This window comes from Bidens hawaiensis, unplaced genomic scaffold, assembly GCF_021521415.1.
Source record: "Bidens hawaiensis isolate Kalapana, Puna unplaced genomic scaffold, B.hawaiensis_p1.1 tig00002772_1, whole genome shotgun sequence".
Lineage (NCBI taxonomy): Eukaryota > Viridiplantae > Streptophyta > Magnoliopsida > Asterales > Asteraceae > Bidens > Bidens hawaiensis.
Window position 1 is genome coordinate 665,917 of NW_027491150.1, and position 21,447 is coordinate 687,363.

At 41.9% G+C, this 21,447-nt stretch overlaps 1 protein-coding gene across 1 annotated transcript; it reads left to right on the forward strand.

The window, feature by feature from the left end:
* Nucleotides 1-2,223: 2,223 nt before the first annotated feature.
* LOC143621044 (uncharacterized) lies at nucleotides 2,224-21,417 on the forward strand. The gene is made up of 3 exons (XM_077092579.1): nucleotides 2,224-2,476; nucleotides 20,189-20,335; nucleotides 21,106-21,417. Exons 1-3 carry the CDS (start codon nucleotides 2,258-2,260, stop codon nucleotides 21,247-21,249), a joined length of 510 nt encoding a protein of 169 aa, XP_076948694.1. The 5' UTR covers nucleotides 2,224-2,257; the 3' UTR covers nucleotides 21,250-21,417.
* Nucleotides 21,418-21,447: the final 30 nt, after the last annotated feature.

A 21,447-nucleotide genomic window follows, 5' to 3' on the forward strand; every position in this document is an offset into this window, starting at 1 on the left:
TAAACTAATTTTATAGTGTTTATAATCTAATATAACAAGATTATTCACGAATTTAATTATAAACATAATTCATACTTTGTATAAAAATTTTTGGTCTAAACATAATTCATACTTTATATATATATATATATATTATCATATATCAAGTCAGTAACCAAAAAATGTCAACTAAATAAAAAGCATTTTTTAAGTGGTTAATCTATATGCATCTATACTCTAAACCAGTGTTGCAAAATTCCTGACTAGTCACCGATTAATCCCAGATTAATCGCTAGTCCACACTTCACTGATTAATTCGGGCAAGTCGGCCAATTAATCGGTAATGGTAAACTCCGGCCAAAATTTGCGGTTTCTGGTCAAATCAGGCCAAGATTGGTGGCTTCCGACAAGACTCAGACCAAAAACAACGGTTCCAGTGAGATTCTGACCAAAATCAGCCGTTTTCCGCGGGAGATTTCAGCTAGGGCTGTTCAAAAAGCTCGAAGCTCGAAGCTCGGGCTCGTGGCTCGCTCGATAAAAGCTCGAATAAAACTAGTTAAAAAAACTTGATTTGAAACATTCTGAGTTGAGTTGGCTCATTTTTGTAATCAAGCTCGGCTCGACCTAGGCTCGGCTCGATCATGGCTCGACTTGTTGGCTCGATTTAAATCTCGTTTAGCTTCAAAATCAAGCTATAGCCTTAGCTGAGATGCCTCGTTTAATTTCAAGCCCGAGCTCGAAACCACCCTGGCTTGACTCGTGAACAGCATTTTCAGCAACCCCCCCCCCCCCCCCGATTTCAAGCGAGATTCCAACCAAAATATGTTTTTGTATGTATAAAACAGAAAACTACATATAAAAATGTGTGCATGTATATATAAAACTGAAAATTATACATTAAAGTCCGACCCGGTTAATCCCGATTACTCGCTAGTCCCCACCCACCCCACCGCCCGACTAACAACTAGCGATTTTTACAACACTGCTCTAAACTATCTAATAAATACATGTTAATAATTACGTATTTTTATTAAAAAAAAACTAATTATACTAATAAAACAAACGTATTTTCAGTTATTTTTTTATTTTAAGAAATTTTGAGATATAATTATGTAACTTTTAATTTAACAATCAAACATTAAATTGAACTCGAATTACAACAATTATATTTGGGAGTCTTGTTTGCTCATACATTTTATTTTCTGTTATCTACTCTTATAAATATTTGAAATCGTTCGAGTTTCATTTGATTAGTTTAATAAAAATTTTGTTTTGTATAATTTCAACAATTATATTTGGCACGATCATTATAATATTTAATACCAGGGTTGTCCAAAAAACTCATGACTCAGAATTCGCTAAATAAAAGTTTGAAAAAAGCTCATTTAACTAGCTCAGTTTAAATTGAGCTGAGGCCGTCCAGTTTGTAAACCAGCCGAGCTCATGCCAATGGTAGTTCGCTCGGTTTGGTTGGTTAGCTTGGATCGACTTGTGAACAACCTTAATCTATGTATTTTTAAATGTTTTCTTCTAAAAACCTAGCCGAGCCGAGCCAGATCAACTTAAAGCCCAGCTGAATCCAAGTTCAAATTTTCAGCTTGGTTGACTTGGCTAAGCTAGTTAACGACCTTAATTTATGGCTTACAATTTACATGTTTTTTTTCTTAGATCATGCATTGCGGTCGTAAAAAAATACTCCCCTTATTTGTTAACGCCCAGGAGGGCTAAATCAGGTGAGGTCCAACCCCACTGTACCAATCAAACATTTTTTTTATTTTATTTAACTTTCAGTTGTTCCACAACGCACTGTCCTTTCCAACGTGGTGTAGTGGGTAGGAAGCATGAATTCTTCAATGGAAACCGAGGTTCAATCCCATAAACAACACTTTTTGGAAGGCATAGGTGGCTCAATGAAGAAAGACCGAGATCTTTGTGATCTCCGGTTCAATTCTGATGGTGCCCGGGTTTTACCATTATTCAGGCGGGTCTGTTTTCCCTATAACTAGAGTTATCTTGAAAACGCTTAAGAGATCTGTACGGCTAGGTAGGGCCATTTGACCGTGAACTTTTTCCATTATGTTTGTTTACGGTTAAAAATAATTTACACTCTCTTTCAACTAACTAACTAACCGTGAAAGTCATCGTTCGAGAAAAAACTAGTCTTTCAAGTTTAACTAACTAATTAACTAGTGAGTTAACTAACTAACTAACTTTCTAACCGCTAATAATGTCCTCACATTCAAATCATCATCCATCACGTATCATTTTGCTCTAGAAGATGACGACGACGACGACAATTATCACATCAGAAAAAATATCTCCGAAAACCGGCGCGAACATCAGCAGTTTCATCAAGGCCTGCGGCGGCGGCGGCGAAGTTCCGGCGAAGTACGACGTCGAGGAATTTAGCGCCGATTTGATCCGCAGCGTACTTAAAGTTCAACATATTCATCGCGGCCGTGTAACCTGCATCCTCACCGTTAAACCTTGCGTCCTCGTAACTTCTCAAACCCGAACTTCACATATATTTACGAGGAAAAGTTAACGTGCTAATTGTGAATTATATATACAAGTTATGTAATTATTACATAATACTCTACTTATATATATAATTACTTAATTACTCTATGACATAATTACATAATTACTCTACTTGATTATCACGTTTAGCACGTTAATTTCATTTGTTTTTTATCCACATTCCAAACTCTATATTTACGTATTCATATAGTTTCGCTATTGTATTATGTAATTTGTAGTTATGTTTATAGATTCAAATTAGGATTAAAACTAGAGGTGTAAACCAGCCCGAGCTCGGCTCGTTTTGACTTAATTATTTTATATACATTTTTAGTTAGTTTTATATCTTTTGAGAAAAACCTTAACCGAGCCTAATCTTGACTCGAGTCCTTGAGCTCGTGTAGTACCTTAAACGAGCCAAAGCTTGGCTCGAGCTTGACCGTGCAGTGTAAAGTTAATATATAGAAGTCTAAATGAGGTAAAACTTAAAAATACACAAGGCTCGGCGTGCCTAAACGAGTGTCCCGACAAGGCTCGAGCTCGGAAAATCTTGGCTCATTTCAAGCTTTATATCGGTCCTGTTGCTTGTGTAAGTACCCCCCGGGGGGGGTGTGTTATTTGTTTGTACTTAAATGAGCCTAAGCTTGGCTTCAGCTCATGTAGTACGGATAGGGGTGTAAACGAGCCTAGCCGAGCTCTACTAGGCTCTGGCTCATTAGCAAAACAAGCTTTATTTTAGGCTCGGGTTCGGCTCGTTTGGAGCTTTTTATCAATCCGAACTTGAGTAGCTCGCGGGCGGTCCAGCTCGTTTGCTCTCCTAGTGGTACTTTAAACGAGCTTTGGCTTGGCTCGAGCTTGACCGTGCAACATAAAACTAATATATAGAAATCCAAAGAGGTAAAACTTAAAAATACACAAGGCTCGTTGATGTGCCTAAACGAGTGTCCCGTACAAGGCTCGAGTTCAGAAAATCTTGGCTCGTTTCAAGCTTTTTATCACGTTTTGGTTGGAGTAATCTTGTGTAAGTACGGTGGTTATTACAAACCTAGTTGTTTTTTGTGTTAGTTTTTCAGAAAAACTTTTTCTCCTAGTTTGAGTCTAATAAGGTTTTATATAGGTTATTAGAGGCTTATAGTTAGGGATTATTTGTAATTAAGTTAATCACTACCATCAACAATACATACAAGAATAAGATTGATGATCTCTTATTACCACTTTTAGATCTGAGCTCGAGTAGCTTGCAAGAGGCTCCGCTCATTTACTTCCTCAATTCGCAACTAAATGTGGCTCTGTATGCCGTTATGCTCATCAGCTCGTCTATTATTTATTACTTAATTCATATACGTTTTTAATTAGTTTTATATATTTTGATAAAATACCTTAAATGAGCCTAATATCGGCTTGAGTTCGTGTAGTACCTTAAACGAGTCAAATCATGGCTCAAGCTTGACCACACGGTGTAAAAACAATATATAGACGTTCAAAAGAGGTAAAACTTAAAAAATACACAAGGCTCGACGAGCCTAATGAGTGCCCCATACAAGGCCTGAGCTCGGTAACAAGCTTTATTTGAGGCTCTGGCTCGAGCTTGAAAAAGCTTGGCTTGTGTCAAGATTTTTATCTATTTAAGCTCGAGTAGCTTGCGAGAGGCTCCGCTCGTTTGCACCTCTAGTATGAACATTCAAAATTACTCGATTATCTGTAGTTATATCTATCACATCATGGTATGGTTTATGCAGAACCCGTATAACACTTTTCATGGTGGAGCAGTTGGATCGACAGCAGAGTTTGTCGCTATAGCCTGTGCTAGAACTGTGGTCAACAAAGATAAAGAGCTTTTTCTTGGTGAATTATCTCTCTTCTCGCTGCAGCTGTTAAAAATGTATGCACTTGAGCTAATTATTTGTTAGTTTATATGTCTAGTTATAACTGCAATGGTTGGTTATATCTTAGCTTATAGAAGTGTTTAAATGTGTAGTGACCAAACTCATATAATCTTGCAGTATTTTTGAAAAGTTAGATGACTTACGTATATGTTTCGGGCTGTTCACGAGCTGAGCCGAGCCAGGGCAAGCTCGGGCTCAGCTCGGTTTTAAACCCAGTTGGCTCGACTCTGTTTTGAAATCGAGCTGAAAATCTGAGCTCGGGCTCGGCTTGGTTCTAAATATAATTATTAAACATTCTTAAACAAAATAGAACTGAAAATACAGTATTAAAACCCTCTTGTAACTTTAAATTGAAATATGTTAATGGAATCAGCATAACATAAAGGTTTTTAAACAAATTTATATCAACAAAATAACATAAACCGATTTGAATCAACAAAATATTGAATCCATTGAATAAAATATCAAAAAATGCTGGTTTATATGTACATACATACATACATATACATAATGAAGAGGTAGGTCCCAGCAGAGCCCAGTTGGACCCGCAAGACTCACCTTAAACAGGGACGTCTGCGCAGAGACCAACTGGATCCGCAGGACCAACCATGCTCAGAGAAGTGACGTCCTTACGCGCAGTATGCAAGCTGGTCCCGCAGGAAATGCCTCCCATGGTGAAGGACTCCGCCTGTTCCCGCAGCCTCGGATACAAGCCATGAGGAAAGGCCACCCGCGCAGCATGGCTACACGCACAAGGCACTTAACTCTCCCCAGTGTCACCTGAAGGAATGAGCAAAGGCGGGAGGGGGAAAACTCCCGCCTAAATAAGCCAGTCCGTATACTGAAGGATCTTTTACTGTACCTGACGAGGTATGGGCAAAAGATCTGATCAGAGATGCGACAGCTCACTGACAGCAGCATGGCAGACAGCACGCCACAGCACTGTGACCAATAGCCGCCGCCTACCCACCAACTCCTGCCATACCACGTGCCTAGCCTGTAGTTGGCAGAAGAGGAAGAGTGCACGACACGCCTGCTCTGTGTCAGCCGCTACCTATCCACCACTCACAGGCAGGGCACGTGCATAGGTTACAGTTGGTAGCGTGTTGGGCCGGCTAAACCCCTTGGAAACCTACCTTCGGCTATAAATACCACAAATGGTATGATCATCTCATCTTATCATATCTTACTACATTATCATCATATTATACCTGATATTTGCTCTAGCAATCTCTTAATATACTTTGATATTTAAAGAGCAATCTAGTCTGATTCTCACGCCGGAGGGTGGTCACAAGGAGGAACCCCCCCCTTCTCAGTGACGAGCTCACGGTGTCTGTTTTGCAGGTTATCAGAAGAACCGTCTTCCAAGGGTCTAACCCCTCGTGGGAAACATCTCTCCAACCCCCAGGTTACCAGTAATCTGTCCGGGGTCTGGTTAGTGTTTCTTCATTGGCGCCATCCGTGCATAAAGCTAGAACTACAATTTTCTCCAGTTTTTTCAAACTTCTACAAAGATGGTTAGAGAAATTCCGGTAACCACAACCCCAGCTACTAGGGGGAATACCGGCAACACAGTTTTTACGAACACTACCCCGGCTACCGAAGCCGGAGCAAGTGAAGTAAATTTTACGAACACTACCCCACTTACTAAAGCAGGGGCAAGTGCAGTAAATGACCGCCTACTGGGGTCCACCGATACCCAGTTTGAAAAACGAAGACTCCCCCGCCAGACTCTCGACGAAGTCAAGGCATGGGCGGAGGCACGACAAAAGGAATTTCAGGCTGAGTTGAACGAACGCTTGCGTTCCGTGCAACAGGCCGACGAATTCGAATACTGGGAGGATGACTCGGAGGAATCCGACTCCGACGCGAACCCTCGTCATAAGGCAAAAGGGAAGCGTAAAGAAACGGAAACCCAACCGAAAAGGCATTTTGGACAAGCCTTCAAACCAAAAAGCATAGATGGAAGTCCACGAGACTTCTCTAAAACGTTCAGACCAAACGTTACAAACGCAGGAACGTCCAAATTTGCAAGGGACATTGCTGAAGCAATTGCCCCGAAGAGTGCTAAACAAATGCCTAACATAGGCACATATGACGGCCTATCTGATCCAGACGATCATTTGAACAGGTTCATAGCGGGGGCAACCGTTAGCAATTGGACGGAACCCACGTGGTGTTACATGTTCCAAATGACGCTGGTGGGGGCTGCTAGGGCTTGGTTTGATCGTTTACCGGTTAACCACATTTACGACTGGGCAGACTTCCAGCAGAAGTTTAGCCAACACTTCAGCCAGCAGCGAAAGTATACCGAGGAGCAATGGACAATCCTCAAATGCACACGGGAAGAAGATGAATCTCTGCCAAACTTCATCACTCGCTTCAACTCAAAGAAGTTAAGTTTGGGCAATATCAGCGAGGATCTTGTTCGCGCAGCCTTCATCCAGGGCGCGCAGGACCCAGAGCTTATCCGCACCCTAACGGGTAAAGATGGAATGCCATCCACATGGGATGGCATCATGACAGCAGCCAAACGCTATGCGGAAACGGAGAAGCAACTGGGTAGAGACCTTCCGCAGAACACAAACCTTTACACCCAGAGGACGAGAGAGGACAACGTCCTCACCGCCCGATTGAACAAAAAACGGAAGCAAGGCATTTGGCAGTCAAGGGTAAACTTTGACACCTCATCCGGCTTACAACACCGACTGGGTGAAAGGGATAATGTAAAGCCGCACCGAAACTCCAGATGGACGCCACTTACCAAAAGCGTCACTGACATATTTGCTACTGAAGAGCTCCCATGGCCAAAGCCTCCAGTAATCCGACATCGTCACGATGCTGATCGGAGCAAGTACTGTGACTATCACAGAACAAAAGGCCACAACACTGAAGAATGCATAGACGTAAAAGACATGGTCGAAACATTCGTCAGAGATGGGACGCTCGCGCACCTCGTGGCGAAATAAAAGCTAAGCAGGCAGGCAGGTGCGTGTGGAACCACGGCTGGGGTAAACACGAATAAAAAATCAGCTTCAATATAGACTACATGCTGCGTAAAGAACGAGATCCCGAAACAGGTGCGTGTCGGCTCGATGGCACTCCTGTCCCAACATGGAAGGGAGTTCAATTACACAGTTTGCATGTAATCAATTCCAATTTGTAAAGAGAAGGCCAAGAGCCACTTCTAATGGAAATGATTCTCTTTAAGAATATCGAAGCTGATGATACATTTATACTTTTCTGGACACTAATATGCCGGTTTTCACCGCATAATTACGTGAAGTTAGTGAATGGGAAGGCGGTCCTACCCGCACGAACCCAATAACGCGACAACCTTCACGCAGGTCAGTTGAAGGGGAAAAAGTTTAGCACCCAAAAATGAAAGTGCCGGTCTATCCGCATGAATCATTAAGGAAACTGAATAATAACCTGTCAACAACCGCGCGTCGAACGGTTAAAACTATCCAAACTGAATAATAACCTGTCAACATTCACATTACGTGAAGTCATTGCGTGGGAAGGCGGTCTTACCCGCACGAACCCAATAACGTAGCAAACCTTCACGCAGGTCAGTTGAAGGAGTTCATCCCATTAAATGAAAGTGCCGGTCTATCCGCATGAATCATGAGGAAAATGAACACTAACCTATCGACAACGGCGCGTCGAACGGTTCAAAGCAAAATTCTTAAAAAGGTAAGAAAACCTACACGCAGGTCAGGTATGGGTAAAGTTTTGCCATCCTACTAAGTGCAAGTGACGGTTCTACCCGCACAATCACGAAGGAGGAAGCAAAACTTCACACCTATTATCAACCACGTTCAAAGGTTAACTTATCCTCATAATAAAAACCTACACGCAGGTCAGGTATGGGTAAAGTTTTGCCATCCTACTAAGTGCAAGTGACGGGTCTACCCGCACAATCACGAAAGGAGGAAGCAAAACTTCACACCTATTATCAACCACGTTCAAAGGTTAACTTATCCTCATAAGAAAAACCTACACGCAGGTCAGGTATGGGTAAAGTTTTGCCATCCTACTAAGTGCAAGTGACGGGTCTACCCGCACAATCACGAAAAGAGGAAGCAAAACTTCACACCTATTATCAACCACGTTCAAAGGTTAACTTATCCTCATAAGAAAAACCTACACGCAGGTCAGGTATGGGTAAAGTGTTGCCATCCTACTAAGTGCGAGTGACGGTTACACCCGCACAATCACGAAAGAGGAAGCAAAACTTTAACCCATCAACCACGTCCACAGGTTAACTTACTCTAAACACTTGGAAAATTGCTATTTTAAACTAAGTATGCAAGTCATAAGTTTATAAAGCAAAGAATCCAGTGAAAGGAATAACAATCGTATATTTCAATGATATATTACAACAGTGGCCGGGTAACTACCCGCCTAAAAGAAATCTATACAAAGCTAAGTCTATCCTAGCAGTGGGAAGGGATCTTCAGGATCAGGCTTCAGGGCCACCTCCGCTTGGACCAGCACCGTCAGAGCGCGGCTGCCCAAGGAAAGCCTTAAGGATGTTTAGCCCATCATCAGCAGCAGCAACTTCATTCACCTTCTCCACCACTGGATGCGGGAAGGCAGCGTACTGGTTCACAGCTTGGTCATAAGCAGCTTCAGTATTAACATTGAATAAAGGGAAGTTGGAGGGCGGAAAGCCTCTCTCAGCAAACCCTAGACCAAGCAGGAAGCCAGTCTTCTCCCCATCCTCATGAGAAGCGTTGAGGGCTGCGCTCATCGCATCGTCATAAGAGGTCTCTGAAAGGACGCGACGCACAACCTACAAAAGAAAATTACAAGTTAGAACATTTTCTAATTACAAGCAGAAAGAATAAAGAGAAAAAAAAAAGGGGGATACCTGAGGCAACGCTTCTCGAAGCAGCCATTGGAGGGTAGCTTGACTTTCTTTGTAAGCACGTTCGGCTCCGCTTTTATCAAGGTTGGCAAGTTGAACTTCCTTGGCGGCAGCTTCTTCGACGCTTTTGAGTTTCCTTTCAGTACGGTCAAGCACCCCCCTCTGGTCAAGGATCTCCTGCAGCTTCTTGGCATCTTCCATTGCCAAGGCGTCATGAGCATGCTGAAGAGCCTTTAATTTGCATTTAAGCTGCTCATTCTCTTCGCGAAGTGGCTCAGCAACAGCTTCAGCCTTGGCAGCCCTCTCAGTTGAGTTTCGCGCAGTCTCCTTGGCCAGCCGAAGCTGTTCATTCACAGCTTGGGCAGCCTTGGAGCGGGCCTCGAGTCGCGCCTGGACTTCAACCTCGAGGGCCTTGAATGCCTTCTCCTTCTCGGCTGCGGCAGCGGCCAACTGCCGGTTCTCCTCCCGAAGAGCCCGCGCTTCAGATATATCTTTGGCGCGAGCTGCTTTTAACTTGTCGTTTTCACGACAAAGCAGCTCGACGCGGGGCTGCGTTCGGGCCTGGAGAACCCGAAGCTCATTGGTTAGCCTACCCTCTTGGTAGCTAGCCATGGCTTCCCCCAACGCACCATGAGTAGCAGCGTGGCGAGCCCAGTCCACGCACTCCACAGGGGTGCGAAGGGTTGTTCCTCGGCGTATGTTCCATCTTGGAACATACACTTCATTGGAATCCGACACTGCAAAAGAAACAAAGGCAGTTAGGAAAAGATGATAAAAATATATAAGGGAAAAAGAACCCTACATACCTGTAGGGTCAATAACAGGCCGATAGCCGCCAAACCCATCACCTGAACCTAAAGGAAATCCATCCAACAGGTCAGGCAGACGGGAAGGTGGCATAGATCGGCGGGAAGCCTGGCGCGTACCTGATGGTCCGGCCGTCTTTGCCGGTGGCACAGGTATAGTGGCAGCCGCTGTGGTAGCCATTGTTGGCGCCACCTCCTCAGCAACAGTAACCGCCGGTTCCGTGAAAGATGCTGTAAAAATTGCACTCACGGCCGGCGGAGACACCTTCTCAGCTGGAACAGCCTCAGGAAGGCTGGAACCAGCGGAAGCAGGCGTAGACGCCTGGGTCGACGCCTCGGGAAGGCTGACCGAGCCTACCGTCATTGGCGGGGGAATAGTTGCTCCAACTCCACCCTGGAATGCGTCAACATCCACACCTGCACAAGCAAAAGTGTTAGAAAAATTTATTTGAAACAACAAATCTAGACAAGAATTATGGGGGTACTCACGGGGTTTCTTGAGCTTGAACGCACGGACGAGCGGGGGCGAACCCGATGGAGCCGGCCTCTTGACACCGGTAACCGTCGTCGTCGCTGCCTCCCCGGAGGTAACACCTGCAGCCTCCGGAGCGGTGGTCTCCTCACCACCGGGCTTCCCCGCCACCTCTGCATTATCTGACTCCGAGTCAGATAGGACTACCGGGTCGGCCATAGAGGCCACCTTCTCCTTGCCCTTCCCGACGGCAGCCTTTTTCTTCCGCACCAGTGGAGGACCTTCTGCGGATTCCTCAGAAGAAGAAATGTCATGAACTCCAGCAGCAGGCACAGCATTGAGAGGTTCAGGGTAGAAGATAGGCTTACCTGGCCGTCGGTGGCTCAGGATCTCTTGGCCTGGCGGGTAAACCTCCACGAACCGACCCGCGGTCTGCTCTAAGATGGGCAACTCGTTCTCGTCCAGAGCACGAGTACCCATCCGCGCAGGACCATCTTCCTCCCGCGGATTCAGGAGCGACTGAAGATCGTTCCCCTCTGAAATCAACAAGAAAGTTAGAAAAAATCGAAGTCAGCAAAATGAAACAAGACGTACCATAAGGGACAGAGTTCGAACCATATTCAAGAACGATCGGAACCTTATCCGCATTCGCCGCCTTCCACACCCGGCTCATCCCCAGCATCACCATCGCTGACTCCGGAAAACGGAAAACCGGGGACTGGACCCGGGATATCTTCGAGAACCATTCCGCCTCCTCGTAGTTGAGGGCGGGAAGGTTCGGAAGCGCCTGGCCATTCTTGAACTTCATGGCGATGGGGATGGCGCGAGCGGATATGAAGAAGAACTCTCTTCTCCACGAGCGAAGACTCCGCTCGGTGGTACAAATCTTTAAACCCTTGATCCGGGTTGTCAGACTGTACCACCCCTGGATGCACCTCCAAGTGTAGAAGGTCATCAGCCGGTCCACATGGGGCTCGATACCCAGAATCCGGCACACCCACTCAAAGTGCCGGACCTTGGCAATGGCCATAGGGTGCACCTCTGTCAGGTGCACACCGTGCCTCTCCAGGACACGGTACACAAACTTTGTCAACGGAAACCTAAGGTTTCCGTAGACAAAAAATGCAGCATAAACCCCGATCTTGCCACTAGGGGCATCGTACACAGTATGGTGGGGTTCAGGAAACTCAGGCTCGAGAGACTCGAGCATGAACTTCCTGACGATATACTGGTACAGATCGACAGGAAGAGAGCACTGGCATTCGCCAGCAGTCTTCTGGTCATCAGCATCATGAGAAGACATGGTGGAAGAAAGATGAAAAGAGATTTCAGGGTAATGCTTTACTGGACAGAAAAACTCGCCGGAAATTACTTGACAAGAAGAGATGAAAGTGAAAAGTGTGAATTGCAAATAACCCCCTCCCCCTTTATATAGTAATCGCAATTAATGCGGTGAATTTAATGCGGAGGAGAGAGAAATCGAAGATGCAATGAAACTATGACACGTGGCAAAAAGCAAGCTGGCAACAGCTGTTGAAAGGACGTGTGCCAGTAATTTCGCGGCCACGCGCCCGAAATCCCGTGCCCACGCGCCTGAAAAAACGACTGGAATGACCACATAATGTCATGTCGCCATAACTTCTGGCACGTCCTGACACAGTCAGAAGAAACCGTCGCACGACGTTTGAGGTATTGGATTGCTCTTATCTTTTCACCAACTCTTCGAATTTCAAAATTCAAAATTCGAAAATATTAAAAAGTAAGCGGGAAAATACCCCCCCACCTTGGCGAACAAGTAACCATAAGACGGATGCGGGTACAGTGTTAAGGCAAAACCCTTCACATACCTAGCACCCGCAGGGAATTGAAGCCAAGAGAACCTTGGCGAACAAGTAACCATAAGACGGATGCGGGTACAGTGTAAAGGCAAAACCCTTCACATACCTAGCACCCGCAGGGAATTGAAGCCAAGAAAACCTTGGCGAACAAGTAACCATAAGATGGATGCGGGTACAGTGTTAAGGCAAAACCCTTCACATACCTAGCACCCGCAGGGAATTGAAGCCAAGTACCTCGGCAACCAAGTAACTATAAGACAGGTGCGGGTACAGTGTAAAGGCAAAACCCTTCACATACCCAGCACCCGCAGGGAATTGACGCCAGGAATACCTTGGAAGTAAAGTAACCGTAAGACGAGCGCAGGTACAGTGTTAAGGCAAAACCCTTCACATACCTAACGCTCCGCTGGGAATTGAAACCAAGAAGGATCTTCTGGGCAATGCTTGCGGAAAAGGAAATAACATCCTCGCATAGCGGGAACGTCGAGAGCTACGTTGTTTGAAGCTCCAGGATGGAATTGGTGGTTTTAACATAATTGATCACTATGTTCAAAACTACCAAAACCTCATGGAGAATCCACACAACTGGGACTCAATGCTCCTGACTTGCGAGGAGGTTACAGACCTACCCGCATCATACCCAAAGACCAAGCAGGAAACTCGGGCATTTCTGCAAGTGACAAGGACTTCCCATGGAAAACCTTACAAAACCCTTTTCAAAACCCTTTTAAGTCCAAAAGTTCACCTCACTTTATTAAACACGCATGAGAAGAACATTGGACTGGGGGGACTTGAAGAGGTAGGTCCCAGCAGAGCCCAGTTGGACCCGCAAGACTCACCTTAAACAGGGACGTCTGCGCAGAGACCAACTGGATCCGCAGGACCAACCATGCTCAGAGAAGTGACGTCCTTACGCGCAGTATGCAAGCTGGTCCCGCAGGAAATGCCTCCCATGGTGAAGGACTCCGCCTGTTCCCGCAGCCTCGGATACAAGCCATGAGGAAAGGCCACCCGCGCAGCATGGCTACACGCACAAGGCACTTAACTCTCCCCAGTGTCACCTGAAGGAATGAGCAAAGGCGGGAGGGGGAAAACTCCCGCCTAAATAAGCCAGTCCGTATACTGAAGGATCTTTTACTGTACCTGACGAGGTATGGGCAAAAGATCTGATCAGAGATGCGACAGCTCACTGACAGCAGCATGGCAGACAGCACGCCACAGCACTGTGACCAATAGCCGCCGCCTACCCACCAACTCCTGCCATACCACGTGCCTAGCCTGTAGTTGGCAGAAGAGGAAGAGTGCACGACACGCCTGCTCTGTGTCAGCCGCTACCTATCCACCACTCACAGGCAGGGCACGTGCATAGGTTACAGTTGGTAGCGTGTTGGGCCGGCTAAACCCCTTGGAAACCTACCTTCGGCTATAAATACCACAAATGGTATGATCATCTCATCTTATCATATCTTACTACATTATCATCATATTATACCTGATATTTGCTCTAGCAATCTCTTAATATACTTTGATATTTAAAGAGCAATCTAGTCTGATTCTCACGCCGGAGGGTGGTCACAAGGAGGAACCCCCCCTTCTCAGTGACGAGCTCACGGTGTCTGTTTTGCAGGTTATCAGAAGAACCGTCTTCCAAGGGTCTAACCCCTCGTGGGAAACATCTCTCCAACCCCCAGGTTACCAGTAATCTGTCCGGGGTCTGGTTAGTGTTTCTTCACCAAGCTAAAGAGCGAGCCACCCTGGCACCCACGGCTCAGGCTCAACTCGTTTACAGACCGAGCCAGCTCGGCTTGGTTTCAAACAGCCAATATGAGCAAGCTTTTTTTCTAACTTTTTTCCGAGCGAGCTCCGAGCCATGAGCTTTTTGGACAGACCTAATCTTATTACCAAATCTTTATGTGATTTTCATGAGAGGAAAGTATTAAATTTTATAAACATTCAACTTAAGACTTTTGAATCAATTTCAATGACTGTTATGAAACTTATATGCTACCAAATCCTATGCATTATTTATTCTACTCGGTTGTTGATTATATATTTAAGGCTTTAAATCCATTATTTTCTAATATCGCCAGGCAGAATTGATTGTTGATGCATCTGTACTATGGAGCGGAAGGAACTTGACAGTTGTTTCCATAGAGTTCAAATCAAAGGATTCAGAAAGATTAAATTATTTGTGCCGTGCTACCTTCTATAACATGCCTGTTGCGAGCTTGTGAGGCAGGTTCTTCTAGCTAACCTGCAATGAAATATAAAATAAATGCATCTTCATTCATGTTTTTGAGGCTAATCTTGATGCATGGAAGGTATGTACTGCTGTTGTATATGCTTTGTGTAAGTAGTCCCATAATTTCTGTGTCAATGACAATTTTCAATATTTAACGATTTAGTTACTCACATGTTTTTATTTTTATTTGGGCTTGGGATTAATACCAGGTACATTTTTTATTTTTTTTTTAATTTCTGTATTTGGACGTGTTTACATGTTAAGTAGAGCCACATAAACACCCTGATATAGTGGGCCAAACTTAATTAGAACACCGCGACAACAAAAAACGAAAGAATTATTTAGTTTTCACGACTAGTTAGGATAAGTACGGTGACATGTTTGTAAGGATCACATGGTTGACAAGTAATTCGAGTTGATTGTAGAAGGTAAAATCAATTGATGATTAAATTTTACTTGCATAAATGAAAGCTAATGAATGTTTACTTGAAAATATATATGGTTTAAGATGTAATCATTTCCAGGTTATCAGTAGATACCGTGTAACATACGATACACACTATACTATTACGGGTGTGCATAGGTAGGTGTTTGACTCAACCCGAATATTCTGTTTTTTGGTTTTTCAAAATCATTGGGTTTCGGTTTAAAAATCGGTTTGGTTTGGTTTATGTTTGATCAGTCGGACTTGAAAAACTAGGGCTGAAAAAAATGGTTCAAAATAATGTATTTATGCTAAATAATATAGGACTTTGTAAACTAATGGATATAGAAGTTTTAGGTAACACCATTTATTATTTTCCCTTCTAGAAATTACTTCATATTGATCTTTTAATTCCAATTAGTTCGGTTTGTCTTTTCGATTTTAGTTGGTAGCAAAACCAAAACCAAACTGAACAATCGGGTTCTAAAATAGATAAAGCAAAGCCATCGGTTTTTAACTACAATTTTATTTAAATGCAAGTGGTATATGTATATGAAGCACCTTTTAAAAGTTAAAAGGATTGTTCTCATAAGTTTGGACACACCATCGAAGGTGTTAGATGTACCTTTATACATTTTTGTTGTCACAATCTTTAGGAATGAGTCATTAGTCACTTCAAGAGATCTTTTTTTTCTAATAGCTGATATATAACTCCTAATTTCTGTCCCAGCAAGTTATATTATATCCTAGCTTTTATTGGGTTAACATATACGTATAACTCTTGTAGTTATTTTATTGTAATCTTGACATATAAATGACGCGTTGCTTACCTTCAACATAGTTGGTTAGGAGGTATTTCTCTCTTTGGGTTTGAGAGGTTGCTTTCACGTTCTTGATTAGAAAGCAATTCATTATATGGTTCAAGGGCTTCCACCTTACTAAATATGTTTTATCTATGTTGTATTCCATCTTTACACAATTGTTTAGTTTATGATTGTGTGTAATAAGTGAATAACTACATTATCTTTTGTCCCCCATCTTGAATGTAAGCTCTTTTGAACAAGCCTTTCACCGAATTAATTCGGGTTGGTTTTCGGGTTTGATTTATAAGTGTCGGATCAACTCGAAAAACCCAAATAAATTTTTAGTTTTGAAATTAAATATATTTTTAGGTATAATAGCCTTTTAGTCTTAGTCACTAAAGTTATCAAAAACTGACCATAATCGATTGTTAACATTCCAACTATTATGGATCGATTGTTTATTGCTAATTAATGTTTTCCGTTTATTACTAATAGCAACCGTAATCGAACAACCAAATCGCGTCCTACTGAAGAAGATTATGGTTCGAGTTAATTACTTAGTTTTTATTTTCTTTTGAAATGTTTTATGAAGTTATGTTGGTTTATTATTTGATTATTTGTGTTAGGAGCAAATACAAATAAGAATATGTTGGTTTAATTTTAGCATTGAAGTTTTTTTTTTCTATAATACTCGAAACCCGATTAACCCAACCCGAAAAAGCCCGAACCCCGAAAAATCCATGAGAGATTCGGGTTGGGTTCGAGTTAAGATTTAAAATTTCGAAACCTGAAGAACCTGACACGAAAAACCCGAAACCTGAAAAACGAACCCGAAGAACACCCCTAGCCGTCCATACTAGTAGGCAGTAGTCTTCAGTTCTTCACTACGGTTTCTTGGAATCAATCCAAACGTCGATCCAAAAGCGAATTTTCTGACCATTCCCGACAATCCCTTTGATATGTTTTTGAAGTTCGAACCTGTATTCTGAAAAATCCATACAGGCTTTGGCAGCCCAAGTGCCCGATTTTCTAGGAACAAGCCCACATGCTGTAGGAGTATATTGCTCTTAAGGGTGTTTAGGATTCCTTACTTTACCTCATAACTTTTTCTTAAAAGTTAACAAGTCACAACAGTACAACACTATGACTTATTAACTTATTAATTCACAATAAGGCATAATACAAAACACCTTTTAACTATTCTAAAAGCTAGTAACTCACAAGTAACCAAAAATAAGCAATTTCAAACGCCCTCTCAGAGATGTTATAACCTGATTTAAAAGTTATCTGTATTTGTTGATATCTATGACCCACTAACTTTTTTTTACTATAAAACTGTTTTTAAATTATAAATAATATATTAAAAAAACGGATATTTAGTATATCCTATTTTATATGATTTTCATATAAAATATTTTAGTTTGATTAATTTTTATTATAATAAGATGTTATAATATATTTAAGAGTTATCAAGTACGACCCATGTTATAACCGGTTTCATCATCATCATCATCATCATCATCATCATCATCATCATCGTACTTAGTACATTCCATCAATAACAAAGCTATGGTAGGGGTCTGAGGAAGGTAAAATGTAGACAACGCCATTTGGATATAGAAGCTGTTTCCGGTAAGACCCCCAGCTCGATATTAGTTTTGCATCAAGCCTTGGACATAAGGCAAATAACACTCAATTATCGGGACACCAGCTGATTGGTGCATGTACCATTGTAGTTCGGCTATCAACGCCACCACATGATTTTTGATTAACCTTCCGCCACTTTTAACGTTATCAGTGGCGAAGCTTGGACTAAGGCACCCGGGGGGAGGGAGGCGAACTCAAAATGTATACAAAATTTCACAAACGAGGGGGGGCTCAAATTCCGGCCGAAAAGGCTAAATTTACACTACGTGTACAAATTTTCGGCCGAAAACAGGTAAATTTACACTATTGCGCAAAAAAACAGGGGGACCGGGGCCACCCGGGCCTCAATGAAGCTTCGCCCTTGAACGTTATTTTCACGAGATCAGTAAAATAACGTCAAAATTAATGCAATTTCACTTTTGCCGACCCAAAAATTCACACGTATATAAATTCTACTAGGTTATTAACCCGTGTACGACACAGGTGAAAATATTGATATTTTTGAACAAACACGTGTCATTTGAAAGGACAACATAAGTTGTTATATGTTATTCGGGACGATAACATACTTAAAGTTGTAAATGATATCGGTACGAAAACAAATGATTGTGAAACACAAAGATAAACCCAAATAACATTCATATTACAATCTTTGAAAACATAATCAAAGTATACAAATGTAAAATTTATAAGCCACAAAAAAGACTTCTTTATAAACCATATTTATTCTTTATTTGTAACCTTATCTTCCTTGTTTAATATACAAATTTTAACACCACTCTTCGCTCTTGATAAAGCTACATAGAGTTGTCTATGTGTAAACACCGGGTCTTTGAGATATATGTCAACTTTTGCTAAAGATTGACCTTGACTTTTGTTAATGTTCATTGCAAAACAGACTACAACCGGAAAAAACTATCTTCTCTTCAGTTTAAACCAAAGTTTCTTATCTGAAGATGTTATACCACAACGAATTATATAAGTGCGATAACCAGTATTAGTATCTGAAATAACTTTTACTTCAACAAAACGAGGCCACCCCGGGCCTCTATGAAGCTTCGTCCTTGAACGTTATTTTCACAAGATCAGTAAAACAACGTCAAAATTAATGCAATATCACTTTTGCCGACCAAAAATTCACAGTTATATAAATCCCATGAGGTTCACACATGTATAACCGGTTTATATATATTTAAGAGTTAACTAAACTTTCTCCATAACACTTACCTAACTTCCAAATTCCAATCATCACAAATCATTTACTCCGTGTGATGACGACGGCCACTGTTACACCGGAAACCGCCGCGAACGTTACCGGATTCATCCTGAACTGCGGCGGCGGTCCCAAACTATCGGAGAAGTACGAAGGCAACGGATTCAGCTCCGATTTGATCCGCAGCATATTTAAAACTCAACATATTCATCGCGGCCGTGTAACCTGCATCCTCACCGTTAAACCTTACGTCTGCGTAACTTCTCAATCCCTAACTTCACATATATTTACGTATTCTATATAATTTTGCTATTGTGTTATGTAATTTTGTAGTTATGTTTATAGATTCTAATTAGGTCTAGTTATATAGATCGAATTCCTACGATTAAAACTATAGGTGAGCTTAGCTCGTTTCGAACTTGATTCGTTTTGACTTAAGAGAACTCGAGTTCGGTTCGTTTCAACCTATGAGACCTCGAACGCGGATCACTTTGACTTATGAGAACTCGAGCTCGCCTCATTTCGTGCTTTTTTCATCTAAAAGCTCGAGCAGGTTTATCGTTTATTAATTATTTTAAATACGTTTTTAATTAGTTTTATTATGTACTTTGAGAAAGACCTTAAATGAGCTGAGCTTGACTAGGCTCGAGTTCAGCTTATTATGACTTACGAGAACCCGAGGTCGGAACGTTTTGATTTACGAGAACTCGAGGTCGATTTGTTTTGACTTACGAGAACTTGAGGTCGTTTCGTTTTGACTTACGAGAACTCGAGTTTGGCTTGTTTCAAGCTCGTAGGTTGTTTTTTTAAGCTTGGCTCGCCTCAGTTTATTATAATTAATTTATATACGTTTTTAATTAGTTTTATATTGTAAGAAAAAGCTTAAACGAGCCTTTGCTCGGCTTGAGCTCGTGTAGTAGCTTAAACGAGCCAAAGCTCGCCTCGAGTTTGATTGTGCAGCATAAAGTTATAGATCGATATCCTACGAATAATATTAGAGGTGAGCTTGGCACGTTTTGACTTACGAGATCTCAAGCTCGAGACACGCTTGTTTATTATATATTAATTAATTTATATCTCTATTTTTAATTAGTTTTATATATTTTTGAGAAAAATCTTAAACGAGCTTTAGCTCGCCTTGAGCTTTTGTAGTACCTTAAGCGAGCCAAAACTCGGCTCGAGCTTGACTGTGCATTGTAAAATTAATGTATTGAAGTTCAAAAGAAGTAAATCTTAAAAATACCCAAGGCTCGAGCTCGAGTAGCCGCGAGAGGATCCACTTGTTTACTTCCTTAGTTTCCAAATAATGGTGGCTCTGTACGCCGTTATGTTTATCAGATCGAGCTCGAAAAAGCTTGGCTTGTTTTGAGCTTTTTATTGATCCAAGCTCGTTTGCACCCTTAGTATTAACATTCGAAATTAATCGATTATCTGTATTTATCTGTATTTATATCTATGGCGTCATGGTGATGATTTATGCAGAACGCTTATAACACTTTTCATGGGGGAGCAGTTGGATCGGTAGCAGAGATGGTTGCAATAGCTTGTGCTAGAACTGTCGTCAAAGAAGATAAAGAGCTTTTTCTTGGTGAATTAAGCATCTCTTATCTTGCTGCAGCTGTTAAACACGTATGTCTTTTGAGCCATTTATTTGTTAGGTTCTATGTCTGGTTAAACTCCAATGGTTGGTTATATCTTAGCTTATAGCAGTGTTTAAATGTGTAATGTGATCAAAATCATATAATCTTGCAGCATTTCTGAAATGTTAGATGAGTTAGGTATATCTAGGGGTGCTAATAACTGAGCCTGATGGGGTGCTAACAACTTGAGCTGGATCGGGCTCGGCTTGTTTATTTTTTTTAATTAATTTGTCTACGTTTTGAATTATTTTTATATTATTTTGAGAAAAACCTTAAAACAAGCCTACGCGTGGCTCGAGCTCGTATAATACCTTAAGCGACCCAAAGCTCAGCTCGAGCTCGAGCTCCGTTGTGCAGTTTGAAATGAATACATAGGTGTTCAAAAGAGGTAAAAACTTAAAAATACACAAGGATTTTTAAGGCTCGACGAGCCTAAGCGAGCTTCCCATGCAAGGCTCGGGCTCAATAGCTAAATGAGCTTTATAAGGCTTGGCTCTTTCTGAGCTTTATATCGATCCAATCTCAGTTTGGTTGCACCCCTAGGTATATCTTATTATCCAATCTTTATGTGTTACATGTGAGAAAAGTATTAAATTTTATAAACATTCAATATAAGGCTTTTGAATCCATCTCAATGAATTTTAAGCAACTTAGATGTTACCAAATCCGATACACTATTTTTCGTAGTCATATGTTTATTCTTTGAGGCTTTTAAATCCTATTAATATTAAAGGCAACTTCATTTTTCAATATCATCAGGCAGAAGTGATTGTTGATGCATCTGTAGTAAGGAGTGGAAGGAACTTGACAGTTGTTGCCATAGAGTTCAAATTAAAGGATTCAGAAAGATTAACTTATTTGTGTCGTGCTACCTTCTATAACATGCCTGCCGCGAGCTTGTGAGGCATGCTCTATTAGCTAACCTGCAATGATTCATAAAATAAATACATCTTCATTCATGTTTCGAGGCCAATCTTGATGCATGGAAGGTATGTACCGCATTTGTATATGTAATATATATGCTTTATATTAAATTCACAGTCCCAAATTTCCGAGTCAATGATTTTTTTCTAATATTCAACATCTTGTTCCATTTGTTAT

What these genes read in the sequence shown, in the direction of transcription:
- LOC143621044 (XM_077092579.1), top strand. Translation starts at nt 2,258, where the DNA reads ATGACGACGACGACGACAATTATCACATCAGAAAAAATATCTCCGAAA. An exon ending in CCGTTAAACCTTGCGTCCTC is followed by an intron (nt 2,477 to 20,188) that starts GTAACTTCTCAA and finishes TGATTTATGCAG; the next exon opens with AACGCTTATAACACTTTTCA. An exon ending in TTGCTGCAGCTGTTAAACAC is followed by an intron (nt 20,336 to 21,105) that starts GTATGTCTTTTG and finishes CAATATCATCAG; the next exon opens with GCAGAAGTGATTGTTGATGC.